The sequence below is a fragment of the Coregonus clupeaformis genome, chromosome 1 (genome assembly GCF_020615455.1).
Source record: "Coregonus clupeaformis isolate EN_2021a chromosome 1, ASM2061545v1, whole genome shotgun sequence".
Taxonomy (NCBI): domain Eukaryota; kingdom Metazoa; phylum Chordata; class Actinopteri; order Salmoniformes; family Salmonidae; genus Coregonus; species Coregonus clupeaformis.
This window is the reverse complement of record NC_059192.1, coordinates 13,815-26,238: the sequence shown is the minus strand read 5'-3', so window position 1 is coordinate 26,238 and position 12,424 is coordinate 13,815. Positions and strand designations below refer to the sequence as shown.

Genomic DNA, 12,424 nt, shown 5'->3' with positions numbered 1-12,424 from the left:
TTTTACTTTAAAAATACAATAAAAAATGAGAAACATCATTCAACTTTGACATTATGGGGTATTGTTTGTAGGCCAATGAAAAAAACATATATTTAATCGATGTTTTATGTAACACAACAAACTGTGGAAAAAATCAACGGGTGTGAATACTTTCTGAAGGCACAATATGTGGAACACCCAATAAGTAATTATGGGGCCAAACCTCAAACTGAATGGCCTATAGGTGGCACCTTACCCAAAAACTGTGGTAATGCAAAATGCATCATATGATGTAAAACCCATCATCAAAGTTTTTGCTCTGTATTGAAAGTGCTCTATCTTGAAAACTTGACTGCTGACTAATGAACAACATACTAAAAGATAGTTTTGGGGTAAAGCGTACCTTTAAGTGAGACTGTCTGAGAACCATGCAGAGCCAGAAATGGAAATCAGTTGATTCCCGGGTCTAAGTTATGTGTACTATTACCAAAACTGAAACTGATTTTGACCGAGGAAAAATTGCCTTTATTTTTTAGGCATTTCAATGTCACTCCTTATCCCAGATGTATCAAAAACAAGTTGAAAGTTTGATAGTTTCATTAACAAAATAAATGTGTTAAAATTAAAATTCAAAATATGTTGTGGCTAGGATGTCTTTGTTGCTATATTATATAATTTGCTGTTTGACACTTTTCATAATCTATTATAAGCCAGGGGTCACAGACACAGAGCTGGGTTCTATATACAAAGGTAGGGTAGGGATGTGTCTGTGAGTGTGTGTGTGGGAATGATATGAATAAAATGAGGAATTGGTCAACTCAACTCAAAGGTTTGTAGCAGCAAAAAGTATTTTGGTGTGCAATTCTTTTTTTTAAACTCCTTTTTTTTGCTCTTGTGGAAAATAGTAGAACAGTTATGCAAATAATGAGTGTAAATAATTAATGTAAATAATGATCATGAAAAAAAAGAAAGTACTACAATGTGACGTCATCTATAAATATCATGAATGCCTATTGTTATCCAAATACTGACGAAGGCTGTCGCCGAAACACGTCCGTTTCGGAGGTTTTCCCTTTTCTCTGGAAAAATCTGAATAGCTAGATCTAACTCCATGGTTGAACTCGTCCCGTTTGGCTCAGTTGGTAGAGCATGGTACTTATAACGCCAGGGCTGTGGGTTCGATTCCCACGGGGGACCAGTACAAAAAAAGTATGAAAATGTGTGCACTCACTACTGTAAGTCACACTGGATAAGAGCGTCTGCTAAATGACTAAAATGTAAACTGGTGTATAAAAGGGTGAGCCAAGTGAAAAGTAGCCTATTTTAACCACATGGGGGCAGAGAGGAGCACAGTAGGGAGCAACAGGGAATCTAAACAGAAGTGTGTGTACGTGTGGTGGCAGATGGGTAGAAGCATCTATCTTCTGTTTTATGTTAGGGGCCAGATGCCTACTCCTGGATTACAAGTGGCTTTACACTACCATTTTGTTTGCATGAACTGTTTATTATCCTCCGTCACATATTAATCAGAATCAACTGATTCCTCTGTGAGGGGAGACGGTACAGAGAGCTCTACATTTCACTTTAAAACCCTGTCAACATGATTTACTGTGTTTTAAGGTGTCTTAAAGCATTATGTGAACTTTGACGAGAATTTCCACATCTAGTTTCTCTATTCTATTCTATTCTATTCTGTTACCATTGTCTTACGTCAGATAGCGCGACAAACCGTCTGCAACTGTCAGTTAAGGGACGAGTGTTGCGTCGGAGTGGCGCCACCTGTCGGAAGGCATTGTTCAGTTGCTGTACAGTAAGTTAATCTTTACAAAAGGAGTTAATGTAGGAAGAGCTTTCAATGTCATCCTGCACAACATTGGAAGAATTGAAGTTTGCATGACTGTTATACAAGCCACATTTGACAAAGAGCTAACGCTTTACATGAAGGTAGCTTTTATAACATATTGATCAAAATAGTGTGATAGCTGTTCAGTACTTGCCAAATAGTAAGCCAAATTGAACCTGCAGTTATTAACACTGCACAAAATGCACTTACACATGGTTATAACCTTTATCTGTCATCATGCAACCATAAAAAGGCTGGAAATGTCATTATTTTCAGTGTTCTATTCCTGAATTCCACAACTCAACACTGAGTTGGCTGCCAATTGTGAAGTCATCAACTAGAGCATACAGGGAGGAAGGGGAGGGAGAGGTGTAAACTACATGTGATTTCACATTAATCTGCATGAAAGGTAAACAACACTACATAAAAGAAAGTGTAATGACTAGAAAGGGGGAAATAAAAACAATTTTGAAAGAGCGATTCCTTAAGTCCGTTAGACATAGTATATAAAGGGTTGTGTGTTGTGTAACACCAGCGGTCTAGGCATGGCGTAGAGCCAGCAGTAAGACTAGCTCAGCACTTTAGCCTGGCCATTAAACCAGCAGGCCTGTAGTCTACTGGACCAGTCTGACCACAGCCTGGGACTAACCTTGCCACTCTGTTGGAGAGACAGACACAGGGAGAGGTCGCACGCACGCACGCACGCACGCACACTCACACTCACACACACACACACACACACACACACACACACACACACACACACACACACACACACACACACACACACACACACACACACACACACACACACACACACACACACACAAACAGATACCCGCTAGGCCTGCCTAATGCTTCTAGGCAGCTTCAGCTGGAAATCTGTGGCTGTTCCAAAACACCACTCAGGAAATGACATTTCCCTACATTTAACAGGGGAAGGAGGGGAAGGAGGGAGGGAGAGAGAGAGAGAGAGAGAGAGAGAGAGAGAGAGAGAGAGAGAGAGAGAGAGAGAGAGAGAGAGAGAGAGAGAGAGAGAACTGAGGGGGAGTTTCTAAGTGAGAACAGAGCATGTACTGTTTCATATTACACACACAGTGAATTTCGGAACAGAGAGCTAGAAATTGAGAGAGGAGAGACAAAAAGAGAGAAAAGCAGAGTAGGCTAGATGGTGGCCTGGGCTCTGGAGGCTGGTGTAACTACTGGAGAGTTGTTACGTGGCGGTGTCTAGATGTATAACTTCATCTAGTTGTGTTGTGTAGTTTATTGTATAGGTGCAGTGTGCGTTTATGGATTGGTTGACTGTGGAAAATGAACTTCTCCTCTGTAATGTATGTTCTCTTGACTAGAGCTCTCATAGCAGGTAAGGTGCTCTACTTACGTACTACCACTGTATTCACATACTGTACTACCTCTGTACTAACATACCACTACCCTGTACTTAGTTGCTGTTAATTTATCTCTGTATAAGTAGGGAGAAATAAATAAATACGTTTGCACATTCTGAATTGTCAGGATACTCTACACTCTCAACTATGTTAACTTATACAGTACATTGTCAGGCCACTGTTTATATGTTATCCCATACAAACATTCTTACATTAACAAAACAGAACCCTATACAGTGCCTTGCAAAAGTATTCAGATGCCTTGGATTTCTTCACATTTTATTGTGTTACAAAGTGGGATTAACATTGATTTAATTTGAATTGTGGAAGAACCTATTAAAAAAAATATTAATAGAAATGAAATACCTCAAATATAACTACATGCGTCAATACATATTAGAATCACCTATGGCATCGATTGCAGCTGTGAGTCTTCTTGGGTAAGTCTATACGTGCTTTGCACACCTGGATTGTGAAATATTTTCCCATTATTATTTTCAAAATTCTTCAAGCTCTGTCAAGATGTTGGGGATCAAGTCTTGTCATAGACTTTCAAGCAGATTTAAGTCAATACTGTAACTTGCCCACTCAGGAACATTCACTGTCTTCTCGATAAGCAACTCCAGTGTAGATTTGGCCTTGTGTTGTAGGTTATTGTCCTGCTTAAAGGTGAATTCTTCTCACACTCTCTGGTGTAAAGCAGACTGAAGCAGACTGTGCTTAGCTTCATCCCGTTTCTTTTAATCCTAAAAACCGCCCAGAATTTGCCGATGTAAGCATACCCATACCATGATGCAGCCACCACCATGTTTGAAAATAAGGAGGCAGTTACTCAGTGATGTGTTGTGTTGGATTTGCCCAAACACAAGGCTTTACAATTAGGCCAAAAAGTGTATTCCTTTGCTGTAATAATAATAATAATAATAGGTCATTTAGCAGACGCTCTTATCCAGAGCGACTTACAGGAGCAATTAGGGTTAAGTGCCTTGCTCAAGGGCACATCGACAGATTTTTCACCTAGTGGGCTCGGGGATTAGAACCAGCGACCTTTCGGTTACTGGCACAACGCTCTTAACCACTAAGCTACCTGCCGCCCCTGTGTTTCTTTTAAAGTATTACTTTAGTGCCTTGTTGCATACAAGATGCATGTTTTGGAATATTCTGTATATTTGTATTCTTCTTTTCACTGTGTCAATTAGGTCATTATTGTGGAGTCACTAGTTTTCTCCCATCACAGCCATTGAACTCCGTAGCTGTTTAAAAATCACCAATGGCATCATGGTAACATCCCTGAGCAGTTTCATTCCTGTCCTGCAGCTCAGTTCTGAAGGACAACTGTACCTTTGATGTGTCTGGGAGGTTTCATATATGATCGACAGCATAATTATTAACTTGACCATTCTTAAAGAGATAATCAATGTCTAATTTGTTATTATTACCCATCTGCCAATCACTGCCCTTTTTATGAGGCTTTCCAAAAGCTCCCTGGTCTTTGTAGTTGAATCTGTGCTTGAAATTCAATAGTTGACGGAGGGACCTTACATATGTTGAATGTATGGGGGACAGAGGAACGGTTAATCATTCAAAAATCATGTCAACACTTATTATTTCACAGAGTGAGTCCATGTAACTTATTATGTGATTTGTTAAGCCAAATGTTACTCCTGAACTAATTTAGGCTTGCCTAAACAAAGGGTCTGAATACTTGTGCAACGACTATATTTTAGTTATACATTTTTTATTTATCTTCCACTTTGACATTACAGAGTATTTAGTGTAGATTGTTGACAAAAAAATTCAATTAATTTTTAATCCCACTTTGTAACACAATAAAATGTGAAGAAATCCAAGGGGTTATATTTTTACAAGGAACTGTATCTACTATCTGTCTGTGTTGCACATTCTGTGTGTCAGTATCAGGAGTTAAGCGGTCACTAACTCCTCATATGTCAGTTTTGAAGTTCAGAGTGCAAGCATCTCAAAATCAACCACATATCGAAAGTGTATAGGTAGGGTATATATATATATATATATATATATATATATATATATATATATATATATATATATATAGTATATGCCATTTAGCAGATGCTTTTATCCAAAGTGACTTACAGTCATGTGTGCATACTTCTTTTACGTATGAGTGGAACCCACTATCCTGGCCATGCTATCCGCCATGCTATCCGCCATGCTCTACCAACTGAGTTACAGAGATGTGTGTGTGTATGTATGTGTGTGTGCGTGCAGTGGTTTTGTAAACAAAGAAACATAGCTGTGGTTTGATTGAATTCAGCCCTTGTTCTGACTTCACTGTGCCACTCAAATTGCACCCTATTCCCAATAGTGCACTACTTTTGACCAGAGCCCATGTCTGATTACCTGTGGGCTTTTGTTTCTGTGGCGTGGTTATGGACAACATATGAACATGGTTATGACATAAATACATTTCGTACATACACTGCAAAATAAATCTAGTTGGTTCAACTAATTATTATTAAGTAACTGGTTCCACATCCTTTTTGTTTACTCAACTTTTCAGTCCAAGTGTTACCTGAACTAAAAAACATTAGTTGGCCCAAACTTAGCTCCAACTTGAGAAAACTTAGGCAAAAATGCAGTCAATTTAACAGTCAGTTAGCTCAATTTGGCTGTTCATTCAACTATAAATTATTATTTGGGCATCTTAACTAAAAAAGGCTGTGTAACTGGCTACACACACACAGTGCTTTTAACATACAAAGCTTTCAACTTACATGATTACATTGTGCATGTTAATTTATACAGTAATTATTATTCACCTGGGATTTGAACTCACAATCTCTTGGTTCATGGCATTCCGATCTTCCTGCTACACCACTATGTCTGTGTTAATTTTCAGTTAATCTGACTATTCTCTCATCATTTACTTATTTCAGCAATTTTAGTTTTTTTCTGTATAGTTGTCTAATGTTGGTGGGGCACATTATTCTGTTTTAATGTTACTCCTTAATCACTATGATCAATAAAATAGTTTTTCTTGAGTGTACTTTTAACAGAGCTGAGATTTACTTTGAAGTGCTAAGTGTAGGAACACAGGTGAAATCAGTCATCGACACAGACATGGTGGTGTAGCAGGAAGATTGGAATGCCGTGAACCAAGAGGTTGTGAGTTCAAATCCCAGGTGAAGATATGTTGAATATTAATTACTGTATAAATGAACATGCAGAATGTAATCATGTACTGTATGTCAACGTGTGTCAATTATATGAGTGTAAAAACATTGTATGTTAAAAGCACTGTGTGTGTAACTAGTTCCACAGCCTTTTTTAGGTAAGATGCCCAAATAATAATTTATAGTTGAATGAACAGACAAGTTGAGCAAACATATCATTTTAAATTGACTGCATTTTTGCCTACATTTTCTCAAGTTGGAGATACGCTTGTTTTTTTTGTTCAGGTAACACCGAAAAGTTGAGTAAATAAAAAAAAAAGCCTGTGGAACCAGTTACTTAATAGTAATTAGTAAACATAATAACATAATAAACATATTTTTTTTTACAGTGTACAACAGATGTTACTTATCAGATGAATGGACCGCTGAATACTGACAGTGAACATACACTACCGTTCAAAAGTTTGGGGTCACTTAGAAAGAGGCGACTCCGGGATGCTGACCTTCTAGGCAGAGTTGCAAAGAAAAAGCCATATCTCAGACTGGCCAATAAAAATAAAATATTAAGATGGGCAGTCTGAGATATGGCTTTTTCTTTGCAACTCTGCCTAGAAGGTCAGCATCCCGGAGTCGCCTCTTCACTGTTGACATTGAGACTGGTGTTTTGTGGGTACTATTTAATGAAGCTGCCAGTTGAGGACCTGTGAGGCGTCTGTTTCTCAAACTAGACACTCTAATGTATTTGTCCTCTTGCTCAGTTGTGCACCGGGGCCTCCTACTCCTCTTTCTATTCTGGTTAGAGCCAGTTTGCGCTGTTCTGTGAAGGGAGTAGTACACAGCGTTGTACGAGATCTTCAGTTTCTTGGCAATTTCTCATATGGAATAGCCTTCATTTCTCAGAACAAGAATAGACTGACGAGTTTCAGAAGAAAGTTATTTGTTTCTGGCCATTTTGAGCCTGTAATCGAACCCACAATTGCTGATGCTCCAGATACTCAACTAGTCTCAAGAAGGCCAGTTTTATTGCTTCTTTAATCAGCACAACAGTTTTCAGCTGTGCTAACATAATTGCAAAAGGGGTTTCTAATGATCAATTAGCCTTTTAAAATGATAAACTTGGATTAGCAAACACAACGTGCCATTGGAACACAGGACTGATGGTTGCTGATAATGTGCCTCTGTACGCCTATTTAGACATTCCATAAAAAATTAGCTGTTTCCTGCTACAATAGCCATTTACAACATTAACAATGTCTACACTGTATTTCTGATCAATTGTTTTCTTTCAAAAACAAGGACATTTCTAAGTGACCCCAAACTTTTGAACGGTAGTGTACATCATATAGCCTTTAGTGGTTATGACGTGAACATATGTGCATCAAGCACAACACTAGTTCATACAGGAAACCAGAGTATTGGCATCAGCTGTTATTGCACCAATTAGATTAATCACTGTACATTAATATGGCGGTCTATTTAGTCCACCAGGTTCTGCACACACTTCTCTGATGGCTGCCATGCGCAAGTTATGCGCTGGTGTTCTCGGTGACATGCTATTGCAGTAACATGCGTTACTCGCATGCATGTCTGTTACTTGTTTTCCCACCACCCACCCCAGCCTCCACCTGTTTGGTTCTGTGTTTCCTTCTTGCAGGGGGATTGGTATAGCATGCTCTCTGCCTGTAATTATTATTATCTTAACATTATGCATGCTCTGGCAGTGAGCTACCCTGAATGAGCAGAGCCTAACGCCAAGACTAACGTATTGCATGTATTGTAATCTTTCTAATAAATGGTTAAATAAATACGTGGCGTTTCCTGTCTGAAATGTGTGTAACATATGAACTCTAAGGCCATGGACAGACTGTAGGGGGGCTAGGGGTAGTAAATATTAACAAGACTAAAGCTCTACAGTAAACACACACACTCACTCTCTCTCTCTCTCTCTCTCTCTCTCTCTCTCTCTCTCTCTCTCTCTCTCCCCTCACTCACTCAAAAACACACAGAGAGAGAGACAGACACACACACACATACACACACAGACAATGACAGACACAGACACACACACAGACACAGACACACACACAGACAGACACACACACACACACACACACACAAAGAGATACACAGACACACACACAGACACAGACACACTATTTACAGAACACAGATGGTCCTTGTTATCCTGTCGTGTTTCTTTCTCTTCCCCCTTTCTCTCAGTGTACAGTAGATAAATGTGTTCCACCTGTAGCTGTTCTGTCTCCTCTGGCAAATTGTCCATATTGTTTCCAGAGAGACTGACTCCCCTGAACAGACCTGACCCAGCTGGCAGCACTGGGCATCAGCTGACTAAACAAGTCAAACTCTATGGACCTCTCTTAAACCTCTCCAGACTCTGTCTGGAGTTTTATTTATCTATAAATGTACTGATGATCCAGTATGAATGTTACAGTCGTTATTCAAGAGGTGATAATGTATTTATAATCGCAGATAGAGTAAATTTGAGCAATAGTGTCAGTATAGTCTGTTACAGTCTATACTGTTGTCATAAGTTACTCGTGTCAACAATATCCTAGTTATGAAAAAAAAAAAGATGTATGCACTCACTAACTGTGGGTCGCTCTTGATAAGAGCGTCTGCTAAATGACTAAAATGTAAATGTAAAATGTAGTCTCTGAGTAGGTGTGTGTGTATGTGTGTGTGTGTGGATGCGTGTGTGTGTATGTGTGTGTATGTTTGTCCCCACAGGTGTGTGTGAGGCCCTGAACGTGACCATGACCCCTGGGCCGGTTGTCATGGTTACAGAGGGTGAGAACCTGACCCTGTCCTGCCTCGTCTCCCAGAAGAAGAGGAGCAACAGTTTCCTCGTCCTCCGATGGCTCTTCTCTCCTCCATCCTCTTTCTCTCCTCTCCCTCCATCCCCCTCTCCTCCTCTTCCTGAACAGCTGATTGTGAAGTTGACCATGAAGAAGATAAAGATCTATGGGAACTACAGTCGCCGGTTCCCCCAGCCCAAGTTCCATCTGTATGAGGAGAGAGAGGGGAGAGAGGGAAGGACAGAGGAGGGAGAGGAGTATGGACTGCTGGTTCTGAATGTGACTCGAAGGGACCGAGGATTCTACACCTGCAGGGTCCAGGAGATACGGAGACACAGAAACAGCTGGAAGGCTTCGTCTAATGGCACCTCTACAGCCCAGCTCACTGGTAAGAGTATGTGAGTTGTGTTTGTGTGTTTTTTTCATGTGTACGCGCATGTGTGTGTTCATGTGCTTGTTTGTGTGTGTTACTGCCCAGGACTGTTCTATGGCTATGTAAAGAAGGATGGTCTCAAGGCCAGTTACACAGCTGTTTCGTTCAGCTCAAAATCAGAGAGAGGTTACCTCTAGTCAGTCACACCTCTCAGGATAGAGCTTTCCTGGTCCTGGTTGTTATATGCCACAGATAACTGACTGCCAGTAAGACTATCTACTTGTGTATACACACACAATCCTTTCCACTCTACAAAATTGGAGACAGAAATCGATCAAAATGTTTTAAATATATGAGTAGTGAGTCACAAACAAAATATGTGTTGTGCAAATAAACAATGCAACTTTTAAATAAAAATCACGGTCTTTAAATATACCCATATAGTTTCACAAACATATGTCAAGAACCAAAAGCAAATGAGTCAAAAACAATCAGCAAATAAATGCAAGACAGGTTTTTTCTGATTAACACAGCACATTTTACAAGCATATTTCTTACTTTGCAAACACAACAGTGGTCAATGTGAATGTGACAACATTTGTGACAGGTTACAGGATATGCGTCGTTTGACACCAGTAGGGCTGTTTTGCAGAAAAATGCCTTATTGAACTTCCATGTGGCTTACTTACAAACTTGTATAGGATATGAAAATATGAATAGAAATGTTAAATTGTGAGCCTAAATTAGCCAAGGAGAAAGCCCTGAGCTATACAGGGAGAAAGAAAGGATCCTTCCTGGCTGAGATGATAATGGAGTGGTTGGACATGCCAAGATATAAGTCCTGATTGGTCTGTCATGTCACAGGCTTCCTTGGTCAGTATACAGTCGTGGTCAAAGGTTTTGAGAATGACACAAGTATTGGTCTTCACAAAGTTTGATGCTTCAGTGTTTTTAGATATTTTTGTCAGATGTTACTATGGTATACTGAAGTATAATTACAAGCATTCCATAAGTGTTAAAGGCTTTAATTATGTTAATGCAAAGAGTCAATATTTGCAGTGTTGACCCTTCTTTTTCAAGACCTCTGCAATCTGCCCTGGCATGCTGTCAATTAACTTCTGGGCCACATCCTGACTGATGGCAGTCCATTCTTGCATAATCAATGCTTGGAGTTTGTCAGAATTTGCGGGTTTTTGTTTGTCCACCCGCCTCTTGAGGATTGACCACACATTCTCAATGGGATTAAGGTCTGGGGAGTTTCCTGGCCATGGACCCAAAATTTAGATGTTTTGTTCCCCGAGCCACTTAGTTATCACTTTTGCCTTATGGCAAGGTGCTCCATCATGCTGGAAAAGGCATTGTTCATAACCAAACTGTTCTTGGATGGTTGGGAGAAGTTGCTCTCTGAGGATGTGTTGGTACCATTCTTTATTCATGTCTGTGTTCTTAGGCAAAATTGTGAGTGAGCCCACTCCCTTGGCTGAGAAGCAATCCCACACATGAATGGTCTCAGGATGCTTTACTTTTGGCATGACACAGGACTGATGGTAGCGCTCACCTTGTCTTCTCCGGACAAGCTTTTTTCCGGATGCACCAAACAATCGGAATGGGGATTCATCAGAGAAAATGGCTTTACCCCAGTCCTCAGCAGTCCAATCCCTGTACCTTTTGCAGAATATCAGCCTGACCCTGATGTTTTTCCTGGAGAGAAGTGGATTCCTCGCTGCCCTTCATGACACCAGGTCATCCTCCAAAAGTCTTCACCTCACTGTGCGTGCAGATGCACTCACACCTGCCTGCAGCCATTCCTGAGCAAGCTCTGCACTTTTTATTTCATTTTTATTTAACCTTTATTTAACCAGGTAAGCCAGTTGAGAACAAGTTCTCATTTACAACTGTGACCTGGCCAAGATAAAGCAAAGCAGTGCGATAAAAACAACAACAACACAGTTACACATGGGATTAAACAAAACATACAGTCAATAACACAATAGAAAATCTATATACAGTGTGTGCAAATGTAGTAAGTTATGGAGGTAAGGCAATAAATAGGCCATAGTGCAAAATAATTACAATTTAGTGTTAACACTGGAGTGATAGATGTGCAGAAGAAGATGTGCAAATAGAGATACTGGGGTGCAAATGAGCAAAATAAATAACAATATGGGGATGAGGTAGTTGGGTGGGCTAATTACATATGGGCTGTGTACAGGTGCAGTGATCGGTAAGCTGCTATGACAACTGATGCTTAAAGTTAGTGAGGGAGATAAGAGTCTCCAGCTTCAGAGATTTTTGCAGTTTGTTCTAGTCATTAGCAGTAGAGAACTGGAAGGAATGGCGGCCAAATGAGGTGTTGGCTTTGGGGATGACCAGTGAGAAATACCTGCTGGAGCGCATACTACGGGTGGGTGTTGCTATGGTGACCAAATGAGCTAAGATAAGGCAGGGATTTGCCTAGCAGTGATTTATAGATGACCTGGAGCCAGTGGGTTTGGCGACTAATATGTAGTGAGAGCCAGCCAACGAGAGCGTACAGGTCACAATGGTGTGTAGTATATGGGGCTTTGGTGACAAAACGGATGGCACTGTGATAGACTACATCCAATTTGCTGAGTAGAGCGTTGGAGGCTATTTTGTAAATGACATCGCCGAAGTCAAGGATCGGTAGGATAGTCAGTTTTACGAGGGCATGTTTGGCAGCATGAGTGAAGGAGGCTTTGTTGCGAAATAGGAAGCCAATTCTAGATTTAACTTTGGATAGGAGATGTTTAATGTGAGTCTGGAAGGAGAGTTTACGGTCTAACCAGACACCTAGGTATTTGTAGTTGTCCACATATTCTAAGTCAGACCCGTCGAGAGTAGTGATTCTA

The 12,424-nt window shown here is 40.2% G+C and overlaps 1 protein-coding gene and 1 non-coding gene across 2 annotated transcripts; both read left to right on the top strand.

Moving 5' to 3' along the window:
• Positions 1-1,102: 1,102 nt before the first annotated feature.
• trnai-uau lies at positions 1,103-1,176 on the top strand. The gene has a single exon. It is a non-coding gene; the product is annotated as a tRNA-Ile (tRNA).
• A 1,749-nt stretch (positions 1,177-2,925) lies between these two features.
• On the top strand, positions 2,926-9,569 carry LOC123492034 (V-set and transmembrane domain-containing protein 4-like; the record flags this gene model as incomplete). The annotated part of the gene is made up of 2 exons (XM_045223698.1): positions 2,926-3,185; positions 9,114-9,569. Coding segments are annotated over exons 1-2 (508 nt in total), but the record flags the coding sequence as incomplete, so codon positions are not given.
• Between the last annotated feature and the right edge of the window lie 2,855 nt (positions 9,570-12,424).